The sequence below is a fragment of the Haliotis cracherodii genome, unplaced genomic scaffold (assembly GCF_022045235.1).
Source record: "Haliotis cracherodii isolate W230 unplaced genomic scaffold, xgHalCrac1.p SCAF_10, whole genome shotgun sequence".
Lineage (NCBI taxonomy): Eukaryota > Metazoa > Mollusca > Gastropoda > Lepetellida > Haliotidae > Haliotis > Haliotis cracherodii.
This window is the reverse complement of record NW_027266265.1, coordinates 30,646,662-30,666,361: the sequence shown is the minus strand read 5'-3', so window position 1 is coordinate 30,666,361 and position 19,700 is coordinate 30,646,662. Positions and strand designations below refer to the sequence as shown.

The 19,700-nt window shown below is 37.4% G+C and overlaps 1 protein-coding gene and 1 pseudogene across 1 annotated transcript; one reads left to right on the top strand and one right to left on the bottom strand.

The window, feature by feature from the left end:
* Positions 1 to 2,292: 2,292 nt before the first annotated feature.
* LOC139448922 (uncharacterized) lies at positions 2,293 to 13,785 on the bottom strand. The gene is made up of 7 exons (XM_071230438.1): positions 13,770 to 13,785; positions 9,155 to 9,378; positions 7,681 to 7,758; positions 5,322 to 5,478; positions 3,256 to 3,349; positions 2,637 to 2,718; positions 2,293 to 2,442 (listed from the first exon to the last, which is right to left on the bottom strand). Exons 1-7 carry the CDS (start codon positions 13,783 to 13,785, stop codon positions 2,293 to 2,295), a joined length of 801 nt encoding a protein of 266 aa, XP_071086539.1.
* Positions 13,786 to 17,177: 3,392 nt separating this feature from the next.
* Positions 17,178 to 19,340, top strand: LOC139453710 (uncharacterized; annotated as a pseudogene).
* Positions 19,341 to 19,700: the final 360 nt, after the last annotated feature.

Sequence of the window (19,700 nt, the reverse complement as noted above, 5' to 3'; positions counted from 1 at the left end):
TCATGTTACGACATTTCTTTTGGGAATCTGTCATTTTTAGCACATGTATCCAATATTGTATTACTTTTATGTAACTAAATATATACATATGGCATCTCCCACATTCACCATAAACTGTAACATGTGGAGTGTGGGGATTTACACCTAAATATATTTTACACGCATGTAGATTTATCTTCTCTATTTTCTAGACCCCATATTTCAGCACCATAGAGTAGAATAGGACTAATCATTGTGTCGAAAATCTTGTAAAAAATGTCAAAGCCGATGTTTCCAAGGGGCTTTAGGCTTTGTAAAATGCCAAATAAAATGTTTTTGGCTTGCAGTGCGTCTTTCTTACAATGCAATGGCCAAGTTAGTCCATTTTTAAAATATAAACCCGAATATTTGTTACTTCTTACAACCTTAAGTTTTACACCGTAATAGAATACATTTTCTCGTTTTGTAAGTTTCCCTCCAGTTTTGAAAACTGTAACCTGTGGCTTAACGATATTGCCATTTAATTTCCATTTATAACAATCGCCCACAAGTTCATTTGTTAACTTTTGAAGTGCAGGTACTGTGCTGAACATAACAGTATCATCAGCAAATATAGGTAGAAAAACAGAAAAGGACTTAGCATACATCATTGTCTTGCCTCAAATTAGTTGATCCCTATTTGTGCAAAGAAATTACAACCCCAAGGTCCACTGTTAAAGTATAACAATAATGTATTTCAAGGAAGGGGAGGAGAGTTTCGTATGGATATTTAAAACAATTCAGGAATCAAATTATCTTCTACAGCTGCTTTATTAGTTTTTATATTTGCAATGCTTTTGAAATTCCTTTTTCTTATTATAGGTGAATGACGAATATCCGGCAAAATGAATTATCAAATGCCTTCGATATTTCCTCGTTGTCTGCAGAAGTTGAAAATAGATCCCTGAAATGGTTAAATCAATCATCGATTGGAATATTGGTTTGTGGATAACAATTAGAACTTACCCCTTTAAGAGTGGCCCTAAACTGTTTAGAATCGCGCATGAAGATGGTCCTGTTCCATTTGAACTTTATTTTCACTGCATACACTGTTAGAGTTATTTCTAGTCACATTATAGTCATAAAAAGAGTTATTGTCATTGTTTCTCGTAAACTTGTTTAAATATGTATATTTACTTTCTTTCCTTTTTAGCTCTGTTGACTTGAATTGTTAAAAGTACCCACTCTTTTCCAATAAAGAAAAGCATTCGCTGCTCAGGAAGTTGGACATAAATTCGTTATCTTTATCGTTGATCAAAACAAATGTGAAAGCCTTCTTATTACTATGATGGGTTAGCCTTGTGGTTCCAGCATTCGTTCGTCACGCCGAAGACCCAGGTTGGATTCCTCACATGGGTAACATATGTGAATCCCATTTCTGGTGTCTGCAACCGCGATATTGATGGCATATTGCTAAAAGCGGCGTTAAACCATACTCACTCACTTTACACAAGTACGTAAGCTAGCCAGTACAGGAAAATGTGAAGTTACTCGTTGACGTTACAGAATATGTCAAACAACCCAGATGAACAGATTACCGAATCTATCACGCTAGCATGTTGATTGCTAATACTCACTCTACATTGCCTCATATGCATTTCGCCTGTCCTCCCGAATGTGTATTAAGGAGTTATAATTGTAATTAAGTTTCTCGATTTAAATTTGTGAGCACCGCATCCGAGTTTGTAGATGCCTCACCATATGGGGTCCATAACATATATAAGACAAATGTGCCTACACCATTTTGAGGACTGTCAGGAACTTAAACTTAATTTCATGATAAACTAATACGTCATTACATAGAGATCAATAGCCTTGTCTCAGAGTAACGTAGTTGGAAATTTCTATTGGTCATCCAAACCTGATGTGAATGTTTAATGATCAGGCCTGTTCGCAAACTTACTTAAAATTAACTAATATAGTCCTTGTCCGTCACTGCGTGTATTAATGTTTGTAGAATATGTTATAAGTACATTAAATCTGACTCTGTCAGAACTTTAAGCAAATTTCAAACTTGAATTAGATTCCATGACCAGAGAAGACACTGGAAATGGGAACTATTCTGCAACTGTTGTTGGCGAATTTGTTATTACCTTACATTGGTAATTTAATCATTTGTGTAGCAATTGGAAGTGAACATATGCTTCTGTGATGCCAAGACACGTTATCAAGTCGTAAGCAACTACTCACTTTTGCAGAGCGCTAAATATCTAAATGAGCATATTAACGCCTGAACGTGGGCTACTATTCTGTTCAAATTTACTCTCATTCTTGTCACCTTATATTACAAAGAAAGTCGCAAATCAAAATAGAAAACATACTACATGAACAATACCATACCCTTGCTATAATAAGACCTATAGTCTTGACAATGATGTTTATTTCTGGATCATCCTCAACGACTGTTCCGTATGTCAATGTAATCTGGAAATGAATAAGAAAAATTGTTCTTTTAAATCTCAAAATGTATTTCGGGAATTTGAATGTCTCAAATCAAGTCTTCTGGTGCATACTTGACATTTAAACACCCCAGGGATACACCGAAAACACAGCAAATGTATTTCTTACTTAACCACACTGAAACAGAATGCAAAGATATCTTTAGGGACATGTCTTACAAATTCGGCAATCGTTGAATACCAAAGGGACATCATATCAATCGTTGCTGCTTCCGACGTTATACCAAACTGTTGTTGGAAGCTAGAACAGAAGGATAACGAACATTTATGTTTGAATCTCTCTCTCTCTCTCTCTCTCTCTCTCTCTCTCTCTCTCTCTCTCTCTCTCTCGTTCGTTACCGTTATAATAGCTAAATTGATGGAATTTGTTATCAAATTAAAAGAAATAACAATGTCGGTTTTGAAACAATTACTGCAATCAATACGAATGTCACTGACCCACTTTTACAAATATGTACATAAAAAAAGTCTTCAGCTCAATTATCATGATCAGTCTATATTTGACTTTGTAATCAACTCAGAGTAACCTATCTGCATATGTCAATGCAGATACATGTATATCAGAGGTACCTTACCTGTATCGTGAAACGTCAGCGATAGTGCCATGAAACTACAACGAAAGTCGCAATAATATCGCGAAATTGGTTAAATGAGTTGTGCAAATGGCGGGTAAACTTGGGGAGGTTACTTATGAAATGTAGCGTGTAGGAATGATTATGCAAAAAAAACTTGATCAAGATTACTACTTTGCAGTTGTAAATGTCCTCATGTATCATACTTTGTGTAATCTCTGTTATCGGTGTGCATCACAAGTTCCACTGTGTAGGTCTGTGTGGTTCCTGCCAAAGGCGGGATTGGGACAGCGTCCGCATCTGAAAGTTACGTGCATCGACATTAACCAAACATAAGAGAATATAATCTGGTATGTATGTGTCATACTTTTATATTATGTGCCGCAGTCTCTGTTCAAAGAGAATCTGTTAACAAACTGGCATGGCAGTGTATTTATATTGTACCTAAATGGTACTTTTAATTGTATCTGCTCTTAAACCACTAAGTAAGAAAGGTCGTTTATAAAACTCATCTAAAAACATATATATATGGCGGTGAATAGCCATGCTGTTAAAACGTGAGCAGAAACGTGAGCTTGTCGCAATGGAGACACAGATTCAATTCCCTGCAGATGTGCATTCTTAGTTTCCCGTTCAGAGAGTTGATGAAATAATGTTTAGCGTGGCTTTCAGAATCTGAGATTCAAAAGACAGATAATATTTGAAATAGCTTTGAAATAGATGTACATGTTCCTTAATTCAATACATGTACGTATATTTACCAGGAAACAAAGGGAAATGTCTATCCTGGTGCAATAAGATAGAGAGACTTTGAGTTTTACGTCGCTTTAGGAATAATCAAGCATAGTATACCACTGCAGGGGACACAAAAAATTATAAAATAATAATTTTACCCATGTGGAGAATAGAACACGAGTCTTCGGCGTGACGAGCGAACTTTTTAACCACTAGTGTAACCCAAGCTAAATGTGTGTGTGCGTGCTTGCATGCGTGCGTGCGTGCTTGTGTGTGATTTGACAGACATTAATTTGCTGACATCACAATTCTTTGAAAGCGAGTCCAATGACCCATGTATCTTTTAAACACCTTGGCCTCAGGGATATTTACAGGTAAGTAGGTTATTATCTATATCATGATCAGAGTCATCCAGTGGGGCATTCATAGTAATATTACTGATGTCAGTGGCTTCTCAAATAATTTTGTATTTATAGAATATGTTAAATATATTGGTATTGTTGTAGTACAATTGGACAACTAGTGGGCGGTGGGTTAGCCTTGTGGTTGACTCCTTCGCTAATCACACTGAAAGCCGGCTCCTGAATAATTTACCATATGGCAACAATATGTGGAGCCCATTTCGTGCGACCCCTGCCGTAATACTGCTTGAATATTGCTTTACACAGCGCTGCGACCTTTGTGCCACCTTTCAGCGATCAAAAACTTACCAGGACGCTCAATGGTCGCCTAAGCCCAGAAAATCATGTTTCTATGTTACTGATCCAGCAGTTGTTCAGCAGTAACTGCTCGAGTTGTTCAACGTCTGCAGCCACAATGAAACACTGCAGATACAAGCCCTCTATTCACAGGCAGACTGAGAAGGCACTACAGGTTGGTCCAAGGAGGCAGAAAAGAGGCAGAAGCATTGTAATGGTGTCTCAAGGGTTGCCGTGGTCGCCGAATGGAGGCACGGCGGTCGCCATAGCCATCGTTCAATGCGCGCTGTTGGTCGCCTAAAGGAGGCAGCAAAATGGCAGAAGCATCGCCCAGATTGACGGGAAAATATTTCAGAAGAACGCTTCTATTACCTGGCGACCATTGGGCGAACACTGTGCCATCATTCTGCAACAACGGCAATGCTTGTGCCTCCCTTCAGCCTCCTTTGAGCCACCTGTAACCAACCTCCTCTGCGACCTTTGTGCGACTGTTTTGAACATGTTCAAAAATTCACGGCGACCATGGCGTCCATGGCGATGTCTGAACCTCCTATGTTCCACCTTCGAACGACCTAGGCAACCCATTCTGCCTCCCTTGAACCTCCAACGACGACCTGGCAAATTTTATAGTGGCACACGGGAGGCACAAAGGTCGCCATCGTGTGTAAAGGCCCCATAAACGCAGATTATACTCCCACTCACTCACTCACTCACTCACTCACATATATGATGTTCATGTTGCGCACTATACCACAGTGTCAGAGCTAATCGTTACAATTGCATACAATGAAGTTGAACGGGCATATCTTTTTTCTCTCTCGTCACATACATGTATTTACCACTAAGTATCTTAGAATTATTTCTGATAATGAAATCCGTTGCGCCTTCTTCAGTTTCCTTTATGCTTCTCAAAACGTGGATATGTGCTTTGCCAGCACTATTCGTATCTGCTGGCCACAAGCGGTACTGATGTCCACGAATTAGCATTGTGCCCATCTGTGAAGTGTTTGAAGAAGAACTTTACAAAACATTGACATTTCACATGCAGTAAGATTTACGTTGTAAATTCATTTATATCACATGTTGTACATAGACCTTTCTTCAGAAATAATATTTTATCACACATTTGAGTATTTAAACATTAAACCGGGATTTAACATAGCGCATTTGGGGCATGAATATCCAACTCAGACAGGAAATGCTTGCCCTGAACCGACCATTCCTGGTTTCATATCCCCAATGGCGAGCGGAAGGCAGGTTAACTTCTACAGGATAACATCTTATAACATCTGTTGGCATGAAGCGGGAAGGGGATCGAACCACTCCGAGCAGGCGTTCCATCCACAACACAACAGGCGGTTCTGTTCAGGGTTAACTTATTTGAGAAGCTTAATTTATGACCGAGTGAGTGAGTATGGTTTTACGCCGATTTTAGCAATATTCCAGCAATATCACGGCGGGGGACACCAGAAAGGGGTTTCACAAATTGTACCCATGCCGGGAATCGAACGAGGGTCTTCGGTGTGACGAGCGAACACTTTAACCACTAGGCTACCCGACCGCCCCCTAAATTTATGAGATTATTATACACACTTCCACCAGTGAAAACTTTTTCGTCGTAGAAAAACATAATAGGTATAATAATATTTTAACTCATCTTTCATTTCAAACAGAAAATAGTAGTAAGATTAGCTACACACATCCAGTATAGGAAACGTTATCGTAGTAGATATAGACAAATGGATTGCGATTTTGTTCTGAATATCAAGTTTTCCAGATAAAGTTAGTCAATTCACGAGAGAGAGAAACCATAACATTCCTAGAAAATATTTAATATGTCCAAATGAAAGTGTTGAAATCACATGCTCTGTAATAGGATTCCAAAACAAAACTTATTTGGGGGCGTGGACTGAGGTACAAACGGTGCGTGGCAAATGTTCTTTTTGGCTGATATATAGACTTGGTTGCAGCGTCTGTCTTCTATATATTTTATCTTGTGATGCTTAGCATTTATTTGAATACGCCAGGAAGCTGAGATTCCTCTGGCGGATTTTATTCAGTAATTTTGTAATTTATTATTGTTAAGTTAAAGTGGGTTGGAAACCACTACCACGCAATTATCTGGTCACAATACTGGGACCGTAAGCTCCTGTCCAGTGACAGTACAAAGTAAGTCCCACAGAAATAAGAGTCATCAGAAGATTAAATATAAATACAGTTTTGCTATTTATACCTCACTTTGGTTTCATTGCCATATGATACCTTCAGTTCATAGAAGGAAAACGTTATATAAGTTAGTATCTTTCAATATCCCAAATCCTCAAGAACGCACCACTTCACCACTAGACTGATCTGCATGGCGGACATGCTGACCGCTATATCCCCCCGTTTTTTTAAACAGGGGCATGATATAAGACAGCAAAACAAATATTTAGATCTATGTCTTTATATTCAGTGTGACAAAAAATCCCCATAAAACTGTATGACAAGAGGAATGACTTTAACTTTCTGTACATTCATCTTTATTTCGACCAATATTCCACAGCTCCAGTCTTTGGTGTCTACATTTCACAACCTTTGATGTCCAGTCCAGCATGCTCTTTCAACGAATATTTCAAAGATCAACATACAACTATTGGTTAAAAGTTGTTTCATCAAGATTACAAGATCTCAGGCTTCAGTAAAGCTTTCAAAATAGTTTATAGTAGACATGTGGAGGACATATCTAAATTTCTAATCAGTGACAAAAATGATGTCCGATGCAATTCCATATTTTGACCTGTACCAATGTTCCCGTGTGGTTTTTCAGGTGATTATTAGACTTGCCTTTGCATGTCTTTGTGGCGGGTGCCACCGTTATGACAGCTGGTATCATAACTATTTCATAATGATTTATAAACACTTCCAAATTGAAACAAACTGTTTACGCAGAAATCTACAGAAAAGAATTCAGTGTGAAACCAAAAAGATCAACAAAGGATTGGTATACAAGTAACAATCGTAACATAACATGAAGTACATTTACACATCAATACAGCTTACTGCCCAGTAATTCAATGGCATATAAAATCACCCATCAACAGTGTGACCTAAAGGTTATATCAATTAGATGTTTCGATTTCTGACAACAATCCTTTTCAAAATGGATATGTAATATGAATTGGGATTGACGCAAATTATCGCAGGTAGAATACTTACAATATCAAACTGACCATCCTCATCTAGTCGACACACAAATGCTCCATGGTATTTCATATTTCTGTATAACCCACAGTTCTGAAACGACGAATATGCAAACAGTGGGAAGAACGTCCTACACGTACATACCAAGATTATATTTGAAATATCAAAGGAGCCAGTCCCACAAAGAAGACCATCGTCTTCGTCAGTAAACGATTTAGATGAGGAGGTTTGGATAAAATTGAATCACCTTTACATGAACATCCCAGACAGAGGGTCTTCGTAGAGGAATATGAAAATTAAAGCAATGTAGAGTTTTTTGCCAATGTCTTTAATGAGACATAATTTATATAATGTATACACTATAATAATAAGAAGAAGAACAACAACAACATCAACGACAACAACAACAACAACAATAACATTGTTATTGACAAGATTCAGGAAAAAAAGGCAAATTTGCGGACCTCTCTTTTGAAATGTCACGCTTGCATCCCAAGTACCAAGTTGTCCGACTTCTATTGTTTGCAGGGTCTTAGGTTTGGTACCTCCCAATCTGTTGATTGACATTGGGAGAGTACCCGGGGTTGCTGCCAGGAATACAGCCCTTCTGACAAACTGGTACGAAACGTTCTGGATTGGTTAAACTTGACAGCGCTTCCTGGGAGAAGTCCCTTTCGCTGTCGTGGCTGCATGAAGAGGGGGCAAGGTCCCTGAGCTCATGATGAGGCTAACCAGCCTGACTGTGCCAGGATCACCCAAACCCCCTTTTCTGCATGTTTTATTTTAATCTGTACATAATACTAATACTAATAATATAACAAATGACAACAGAAGACGCTATATCATCTTACATTATGAATAACAATACACTCTGGTCCTTCTGTGCCATTACACACTTGAAAGAGCAATGAATGCTGTAGTTACAGAGTATTATCAATGCATTAAAAATGAAGTATGCATTTTTAAATAGAATATAGATATGATTGAGAAAGATTGCATAAACTTGCATTGACATAATTCCTTGATCTTTAGATTTGAGACAGTATCATGCATAATAAATAACCCCTCATCTTCTCCAAGCAAGGTCGCGACAGCTAAAGGTTGACCTTTTTTTAAATGAGAGAACGTATCTAAAATGTTTGGCCATGATAAAGAGAGCTTGCGAAAATTCTTTCCCGTGTATTTTGCAATTGACCCATGAGTGAACAAGTTGATGTGTTATGCATGATGTGAGTGGAAAAGCAACATCCTTACTTGAATACTGGCAAACAACGGAACAGAATGTGACTGGAACCTGAGAAGAGTCAAATCTTTAGAACAAAGGGACGATATATGGAACTCTCATCACGGGACCACGGTTTCATCATGCCCGTGTTGTTAATTATTATGCACACACCTCTTTCAGATGTAATTCAAATATTATTACCCCTCCTTGTTACCATTGTATTCTATAATCTTGTTACCAGTGTATTCTATAATCTAAACTCACTTCGTTTATCGCCTCAGTATATGTTGATGTATAGTGGCCTCCAGTGTTGTGGATGCTGTACACAGGCATGTTGACTGTGTTGACTGGACTGAGAGTCAGCTGCAGTTCCATTGTCTCCTCGAGTGTATGGAGCATCAGACGGAGTTCTTCAGGCATATCTGTTGACCCGTTGTTTGGTCCTGTCTTGTCTGATTTCATCGGCATCGTAGTCAACCATGAAAGTTCTGAACAGATGTGTGTCACGAGTGTTCTTAGAGTACACGTACTTCTATTGAAACATTACAAAACAATGGGAGTGGCATAATGAAGGAAAGAACAGTTTTACTGAAATGCAGACACAAATATACAGTTGCAGATGATACAAATACGATACTTATACAGTTCCTTTAACAAATATAGATACAGTTACATTTTCAGTTACATATACAAATACAGGTGAAGATGCGGATATACAAAAAGTAACAGTTAAAGTCACATTTATGGATAATGTTACGTGTTGATTCGAAACGAGAACGTTGACCTAGAAATCAGTATGTACAACTAAATATTGTGTTAATGAGTAAATAACCATACAAGATCAATGAATAATTAAAATACTAATAGGTTACATTTAATATACAGTGGGTGATACATGTTCGGCTTTTTATCAAATATAATAAGGTTGAAATGGACAATGCACATTAGTTTAGAACATATGGCAACAGACTCACATAATCATATCGTTGATATATCTTGAAATGTTATCTGCAAGTGATTTCCATTTCTGTATGTAGTTAAGATATCGTTTACTTGCAATTGCAGTGTATTTTTCGACTCTGCATACAGACGATATATACCACATGAAGCGTGTTCAACTGATGGTTTCACGTTTTTTTATAATTGATAAATGAATATGTTATTTTGCAAACAGTAACATGCGATTATATAATTTCATATTTTCTTGAAAATCTTGAAGGTACCGGTTCAATTCTCTCCAGAAACCATCAGTTACATCACATTCAATATATGCATGGGATATGCATGCTTTCATTTGAAGATTTACAAAAAGACCATATATCGTTATCAATAAGTTTCATTTTACACAATTGCTCTTTCGTATAAATAGTCTCATGTATAAAGTATTCTGGAATTCTATTAATTTAGTGTATCTTGTACATGTACTATATTGATTAAGTATCTCCTTCCAAACCAAAGTCTCTGTTAGTTGTATTTGTCATTTTATCACCCTTGGGATACATTGCCAGTTTCAATTGGGCTATCACAACATTCTCTACCTCCTTTACTTTGATATAGAGGATATTTCATGTGTCAAGTGAAATATCATGTTTCTCTCATCGAGTGGTGGGGGGAAAGAAGATATTTTCACGATATCATCACGAGATGAGAGAAACTCGATATTTCACTCGACTTATGGAATATCCTATTTGCGATATACTTTTTCTGCAGATATCTACCTGAAAATAGAATTATTTCATTCCAAATTTAAAACCTTAAAACGTACATTCTCCCCACCTAACACACAGGGACGTTCACCACCCCTTGTATTTGCGCCTTAAAACGTAGTTTTTTGTTTGCAAGATCTTAAACAATATAAAAATAAAAAATAAAAAAAATAATTAGGGTCTCTCAAAGTATTTATGATACATTTAGATATGATTATATACAAAAACAACTTTAACGAAAAATATCCTTAAAAAATAGGAGACTGTTGTTGGAAGCGAAAGAATGCACGCTGGACAAGTAACAAAAATGGCGATTTGCGAAACGAACAGTATCGTATAACCTAACATTGCTATTTGTCATGGTGCTGATCAAATTCCTATATTAATATTGAGGACCGACATTTTTTAAATAAGTCAGGAGTATCTAAAGCAAAATTGTGGCTTGATTCTGTTCAGCCACAAAAAGGAAGAAATAAAGAAAAGAATATAAGAAGAATATATTTGAATTACACGAGTTTGAACTGGGCCGATACCATACTTTTCAAGGACTAACATATTCATAAAATCTTTCGATACATTATCAAACGTTTTTCAAAATCAATTCAGATCAGTAGTCCGGAATTATTTTGTTTCCTTGTTTCATCGATCAAATCATATAGTAACTTTAATATTATCGCTTATGCTCCTCCCTTGTCAGATTTTAATGTATCAACACATGCAGAGTCTAATTAATTCTCTTAGTGATACATATGCTTATTATTTTGTACAGCGTGTTAAGAAGATATATGGGGCGCCAATTCTTAAGCGGTGTCTTTCTGAATATGTCTTCAGCAACCCATGCGTGCCATAAAAGACGACAATGCTTGTCGTAAGAGGCGACTAACGGGATCAGGTTACTTGGTTGATGCATGTCATGTCCCAATGACGTAGATCGATACTCATGATGTCAATCACTGGATTGTCTGGTCCTGACTCGATTATTTACAGACTGCCGACAAAAACAACAAACAACAACCACTTTATCTAATCTGAAAGAATTCGAAAACGAGAGCATAACAACTGCAGGATTATTACATGAGTTAGTGCACTCATGACTGCCAAGGATTTGTAACAATCGAATGTCTTGAATCAGACACGAGCACCGTTATTGAGTTCAGGAACCCACGTTGGAAACAGACAGACAATTCGGTGATTTCAGAATTGTATTTCAATGGCAACCTCCTCTTGCACTTATATGGGTACATGTATGGTCGGCCTTTGGGAAACTGTTCCTTTGCGAAGATCCTCGAACGAAGCAGTCAGTCCCGAGAAAAAGCAACAACTGTAATCAAGCTCCTCACAAGGGAGTACTCAATACCGGGAGGGTAATAACGAAGGTGTCTAGGGCTGAGATAGCGTTTGGACTGTAAACCAACAAAGGGAGGTCGCTCTAATTTAAGAGAGCAGCCGTGGAGGTATCGCCAAAATCCACCAAAACACTTGACATATTTTTAATGTTTCATTCAATTTGCTACCACTTACAGTAAAAAAACAACTTACAATATATACTGCCACATGGCGGTACAAATTCTAATACCGTTACAGCAATTGTTGCATACAGATACGGAACCGGATACAAATATAGTTACAGATATGGATAAATACACAGACACAGATACTGATACATGTCATTATACAGATATAGCTACAGGTACAGATATAGATACTGATACAGACTCTTATCGAGTCACAAACAAACACAGACAGATAAAAATACAAATATAGTTCAAGATACAGTCATGGATAAAGGCCGTCATATAGCTGGAATACTGTTGAGAGCGGCGTTAAACAACAAATAAACCAAACCATGGATAAAGAAACAAATTTTCTTTTATAGAGTTCCATACACTATCACAGATACAATTACAGATAAGGATATATTATGGTACAGTTGCAGTCACACACATGTATATTGTTGCAGTTACAACTACAGATACAGTCACATATACTGATGTAGTTAAAGGTGCAGATACTAACAGATGCAGTTACATCTAGTTACATCTCTGGTTATCCAGCACAAACTAAAATTCAATTTGTCAATTTAATGCTTAAATGTTTAAGGTGAGTACAGGCCGCCACCGCCTGGCTGGAGTCCTGGAATGCAGCATCAGGCGATAAATACTAGTATATAATTGTGAGTGGCGGGTGGTACGGGTAGGGCAGGACATGCTTACCGTTTTCGCACCTGGTGTGTTCTCTAGTTTTCAGTGATCAATTTTTGTAATATTCACCGGTATTTTGACTTTTATGCCCAATGGAATCTGTTTTTCTTGATAATGGAGACGAATCATGCTCTGGAGTTGACATTTATATTTTGACAAGGATTTAACCACTTTAACATCTTGTGAAAATGTAAATACATGTACAAGCGCCAAAACAATTTCCACTATCAAAATGAACTCTCTTCTGAAAGCATAGTCTGTTGGACAATTCCGACTACATAATAAGCATGTGTTTATGAATAACTATCAAACAGTGACACCAGGTGTTCGATTCGAGAAAGGGTAATTGTATCTTGCGCCACGTTGGCACCCGACTCAAACTTATACAAAAGAGAGTCAAGTGTTCACGAAAGTTGTTGATTTCTGGGCAGATTACTAACCGGATCGACTTTACCTTTCGTTGAGCATGTGCCTCTTTTACGCATTTGTAGTTCAGGGAAGTGCTATATGGACACAATTAATAAACAGTTCACAATATTCTACTACGTTTTATAGAATAAAAAAAGAATAGAATAAAATAGCCATTTTGCAAACACTTAACACAAAGTCTGGACATAAACCTGCTCATATTTACATTCAGAGGAGTCACGTAATCGTAGGGTTTCAAAAGGACAATTTACACATATATGTCTCAAAACGACTATGCCATACCCAACGTTCACATGAAGGGGAGAATTAACCTACAACACAATTGCAAAGTTAAATGCGATGTCAGCAGAGGTATTATTTGGAATAAGTATCAAATCTTGATTCGGTTGGTATTAGGTGACACCAATGATCACATGTAGACTAAATATGTCCTTTCAGATACAGAATGTTATGTTCATCAATAACCATCCATCTCCATAAATGTTTGTCCATATGGAGAACAATCTCCAGCAACGAAGTATGAAATGAATTAAAAAAGACTACCTTTGATTGCTTGCATACTGTCCCCAAAGAAAGCGGCTCGTGTTCCTCCTAAACATAGGAGGAGGGTCGTCAAAACAACACACCACATTGGTAATGTTTGATAAAGAAGGCGTTAGATGATCACACTTGAAATGTCTTTCTTTATTCATTTCTTCCCTACAGCTATGTCATGATGAAACGCCCTTTATCGTCTGAATCTGTCTGCGTTGTCTTGCTCACACATGAAGTTCTTCAGTCCATGCTACATTAAATACACAGTCAGGTATGTAAAATGTATGCCTCGCCTGCAGCTATGTACGTTCGTGTATATGTCTGCATGGTTTACTTCTGAAGAGTAGGGGGGCACAGGTGGCCCAGTCGTCTAAGGCGCCGCGATTCGCTGTGCAGAGTTGCGTCCCTTGGCCACGCCAGAAACCTATGATTGTGGGTTCGAATCCCGGTTCGCCCCGATTATGTTGCTAGGTTTGTCAGCACCATACCTGTGCTCGTGGGTTTCACCGAAGTGTTAAACGTCTGAGACCTGCATGGGCTTCACACATTGTACCCATGTCGGGAATCGAACCCGGATCCATCGATGGAGGTTGGCAGGATACGCTCACCGTATCGCAAAAGCATGGTTCCATCACTATTTCATAGTGATTCACGAAAACCTGCTTATGACATAGTCGGAATAGTTCGCTCGGATATTTTTGGGGGGATTACGGAATCGTTTCTGTCTCATTTGTTGACGTAATGTGTGTTATTGGATTCAGGATAAAGGTTGGCGTTTTAAAACTCGCAAAGGACATTGTATTATTTTGCAATGATAATAAAATCCTTAACCAAATGATGGTATTAAATTAACTCTAACTAATCTCTAAATTGCAAATAAAGATCACGTTACTGTTCCCATCATTTGAGACTCGGTACTGGTATTTGATATATGACTATTCGGAACGATTTTTCCTCGATTTATCTCAAAGTAATATGATTAAGATTGTAGAATTTGGACCTCGACAATATATTGAACAGGAGGTTATAAAGTCACTGCTATTGCACTGCCGAGTCCACATAATTGTAAGTATTGTTTGTGCTCAACTGTCACATCTCACGTTAAAATACCCAGGCGCAAACTAAGGCATTCTGCCATCCTCATGGCTCTTGGTTTTGGAATTGTTGATTCAATGCGCCCATAGAAACAACTCATGTTTAATCCAGTAGATTACGACAGCATGAGCAGTCAATAGGCATTAATAATATATGAGTTGCTATTCAACGATAGCTTCAAAGGACAAAAAGTTCACCGGATACATATTATAATCCAGAACAAACATTGTACATGACCTCATTTTCTACTACATAATACCTCCAAAACGTACAAATATCAGGCACGGACTGGTACTTATTATACTCACAGTCCATGGGTTACGGTTGTTCCGGAAAAGCAAAAACCACTGAAAACATGTTGTCATAAGAGGTGACAAACGGGATCGGGTGGTCAGGCTCGATGACTTGCTTGATGTATGTCATCGTATCCCAATTACGTGAATCGATGCTCATGATATCAATCACTGGATAGTCTGGTCCAGACTCAAGTATTTAGTTGGAATATTGCTGTTCGGCGTTAAACAACAAATAAACAAACAGTGATTATGCGCACAGGAACTAAGGACAACCTGTTCAGATGTGAAGTTTTAATGATGTGGCAGTAGGATTTAACAATTATCACATGTTCTATCGAGTGAATGATTAAACGTGGAAGCTTGTGTATCCAAATTCATTGAACAAGGCAAGAAAATAACTTTACGAGATGTTTGATGTTTGCTTATTTGAAGCTTGTATTTTATTTGTAGATTTTGTACGCTAGATGATATAACTGAGATTATCGAGAGCGTACAGGGTGCAACTACATGTAACTGTGACATAAATATCATGTGTGGGTGAGTGTTTCATAAATATATTTTCCTTACAATAGAGTTCAAGGTAAAATGAAACAGAGTTCCTATTAAAAAACTGTTATTGTGATAACTAACAATATTGTTGCAAGTGGTAAATTTTGATAAAATATTAAATACTTAATAAAGTGAACATCATTGTTATATTGCTACTGATGTCACATCGAGATGCAGTAGCTCTAGACCATACACATGTTTGGATAAAATGATTTGTTGATTGTTTTTCTTTCGTTATGAATGAATAAAATTGTTAAATCTTCAGAATGTGCTTGTTTTTACTTACTGTGGTGGTATTTAATCTTAAAGCGTAAGACTAGTAGATTTACTCAGTTTTTAAAATGTGGGCCCACCTAGAAAGATCTGTATAGACAATTTTTTTAAAAGTGGGCACACATTTCTGCTTTTGATTTTGGTGCCTAAAGGTTTGTTCGTGAGATCATTTGTTATTCTGTTTTATAACTAGAGTCAATAGATTAGTTTTAATATGGTAAGATTTGTTGATTTACTGAATTTTTAAAATGTGGGCACACCCAGAAAAATCTCTTTTGACATATTAAAAACAAAGTGGGCCCACATTTCTGTTTTCACTTAATTGCATTGCTTTGTCGGAGAGATCGTTTGTCTTTCTGTTTTATAACTACGGTCAATAGATAATTTTTATATAATGGTAATATTTGTATTGATTTACAAAATTTTTAAAATGTGGGCCCACCAAGACAAATCGCTATAGACAATCTTTTTAAAAAGTGGGCCGACATTTCTGTGTTCATTTTTATGCATACAGTTTTGTCGGTGATATTTATATCTACAATCAATAAAATGATAAGGACTATGCTTAGTGTTTAAGAAAGACCCACATCTGCGACCCTCCAATAAGCAGGTAGTAAGTTTTCCACAATTCAGTTATTTTGACAAACGCTTCTAACAGTCGTAAAGCATACTGATGGAAATTGTTCACTCAATAGAATACCATGTGTAGTTTTAATGATGAACTGAGTGACAGACGGAAAAGATTAACGCTTTCACAGCGCCATATTTTTCTCGGATACGTAACTAAACAGCATAACTCCAAAGTATATATAGAGTTAGCTCCATTCGACACTCGAACCAGTAATAATGCGGTTTCGCCGAGGACTATGTAGAGCACTGCTTAGGGTGTATGATTATTCTATCATTTCTGTATAATTTTAAGAAATAGTTTTTCCTGCTAGCCAAGATGATTTTCATTATGCATCAATGACATTTGCTTCTTTAAAATGGAAAGACCTCCGCCCGTATCCCCTCTCCAAAAGTTATATATGTGTATTCATTGTCGCTCAATCCTTTTAATTATATATATTTTGAGGGGCGGTACGGGTTAAAGTCTTACCACTACTAATACTTTCATAAAGTTTTTGGTACAATTCCGTGCAAAGAGTTTCATTTTTTTTTATATCACTGTCAGGAAAGTTAATTTGTTTTACACTGAAACAACATGGGCATCTTTGGTACATGACATCATTGTAGAAATACTATTGGCTCCAGGGTTTATGATAATATTCCAGGAGGAGCTGAGTTTCAAAAACTTTATATAAGCACAGCTGTATCTTTGATTGATCAGTGCTTTCTTTAATTAACATTGTCAGAGTTTGGAGACATATTTCTTATTTCTAATTCATTCCTGATATATATTAAACAACACAAATTATTTGGACTTCTTTGACACGACTGCTTTGGCTATAAACAAATTGCTTACATAGCCCATTGGAGCAATCTAGGGGGAAATACAAATTAATGCATTTCTATATATATATGTGAATAAGTGGTACACAAGGAAATGTGAAGTCCTCAGTTTATGAGAGAAACAGCTCTTCGCACTTTTTACCTTGGGTGTGTATGTTTTATGACGAGTTTATTCTTTTTGTAGTGAGCTTTACATTAAGCCATGTTGACAAAAAATGTTTTTAGATTAAACTAATATCATGCATGAGCTTATTTGTTGTCCCATTGAAACTCTGACAGTGAATAAAGATAGTTGGTGCTTATCAAATTCAATATTGTACTAAACATTCAATCCTTTTACAGGTGAGAAAAAAGTCTCAAAAAGGGAGCTGTGCCATCTGTTTGGTTTTAGACCAGAGAGTAGTCCATCTGAGAAGGAGGGCACGTGGTCCAAGAAAAAGCTTGGACGAGGTGTACATGAATTTAAATGGCATTGGGTATTAGGTAAGTGTGGAGTCCATAGAAACATCAAAGCCTGAAACACCATTTGAAACGGATAGTTCTCGGTTACCGCTTGCAGACCACGCTGGTCAGTGTAAATTGTCTATTGAAAAATTTATGTTCGACCCAAGAGCTGTTCAGTACTACAAAAGTATTGACAGTTATGATCATTTCATGCTATTTTTCAATATCCTGGGACCAGCCGTTGACAAATTAAACTACAAATGTAGTGTTTTATCTCCCCAAAACCTTAATGAAGTTGAGACAAGGAAAATATGACATGGAGCTTGCTATTATGTATGAAGTCAGTCGATCTGTTTTTTTAAATATATTTCCAGCTACAAGAGATAAATACGGCCATCAAAGGAAGTAATACATGAAACTAGCCCAGAAAATTTCCATCAAAAAGGCTCAAACTTGATGCAACCCCTATCCAGAAGCCGTCAAATGTACATGCCCGGAGTGCCACCTTTTCGAAATAACAAAAATAAGAACATGATTGGTTATACGCCGCGTGGTGTGGTATCTATCCAATTTAATTAAAATCAGATCTTAGTTCTCGCTGCCGCTAAACAAAGATCTGAGGACATCCCATTACGGGTCACGTCAGACCGACCAATGGAATTACTGACAAGAAGTCGACATAAGCCAGTCAGAAGGCAGCTTTCTCGTGCTTTACGGCCCTAATTTCAAATTGGCGACTACATATTTTGACAAATTCTCGCTTAAAATTTGAAACCTGAACAAAAGAACGTTCTAGAAGGGCTAATATATGGTCTAGATTGTATAGATTCAGTCGTTAAGCCCGAAACTATCGTTCGGAATACCCCGTTTCAACGTTTTCGAGGCTGCATGATTAGCAATCACTTTCCGACTTTCATGTCACTTTCATGATCTGGTAAGCGACGCTCTGATTGGTCGGATGAAAGGTCGTTCTGACGTGACCCTAATGGGATGTCCTCAGATCTTTGTTTAGCGGTAGATCTTTGGGTATCTAACATTAGCAGAAGCTATGGGGGATCAGCTAGTGACAGCCAAATCATTGAGAGAAGTAAGTTGTGTTCTGATACTGCCTCATTAATCCAAAGGAAAGACAGTATAATGGCCGATAGCATCATGATCCAGGATTTATTTGCGGCCAAGGATGTGTATGTGAACACACCTACAATGCCCAAGGGAAAATCTCAGCTCGAGCAAGAGGAAGTTGTTCATGACAGAATTGCAAAATCAAAGCAAATTAACATTGAACGTGAAATTAATCTGGGTAAATCTTTCAAAATTCTGACAAGAGACTTACCACCTAGTAAAGTTCTGATGTGTGAAAAGAATGCTTTTATACAATGTATGTTTCTGTATAAATAACTTCAGAAATGCAATCGTGGGATTGCTTGCATACACTTTCTTTTGTCATCAATATTTTAATATTACAGTATGACATTTGGGTATTATAAAATGTACATTATAAGTCATCTGTTTGTTGTTTAACGCCGCACTCTGCAATATTCCAGTTACATGACGGCGGTCTGTAAATAATCGAGTCTGCACCAGACAATCCAGTGATTGACATTATAAGAATCGATCTACGCAATTAGGATATGATTACATGCATCAAGCAGCACACTGAGCCTGACCACCCGTTCCCGTTAGTCGCCTCTTGCGACAAGCATGGTTTGTTGAAGACCTATTCTCTTCACGGGTTTCTTACAAGTCTGCTCACACTTGTGTTTCCATCATTAAAAAGCATTAATTGTACATGTATACATTTATAGAACTGTATCATTACCATGTGTTTTGC

Excerpts from the sequence above, each read along its gene's own strand:
- LOC139448922 (XM_071230438.1), bottom strand. Across the intron at positions 3,350-5,321 it reads TAATTCTAAGATACTTAGTG|ATGCGGACGCTGTCCCAATC; the intron begins GTAAATACATGT and ends CGTAACTTTCAG. Across the intron at positions 2,719-3,255 it reads GATAACAGAGATTACACAAA|CTTCCAACAACAGTTTGGTA; the intron begins GTATGATACATG and ends CTTCTGTTCTAG.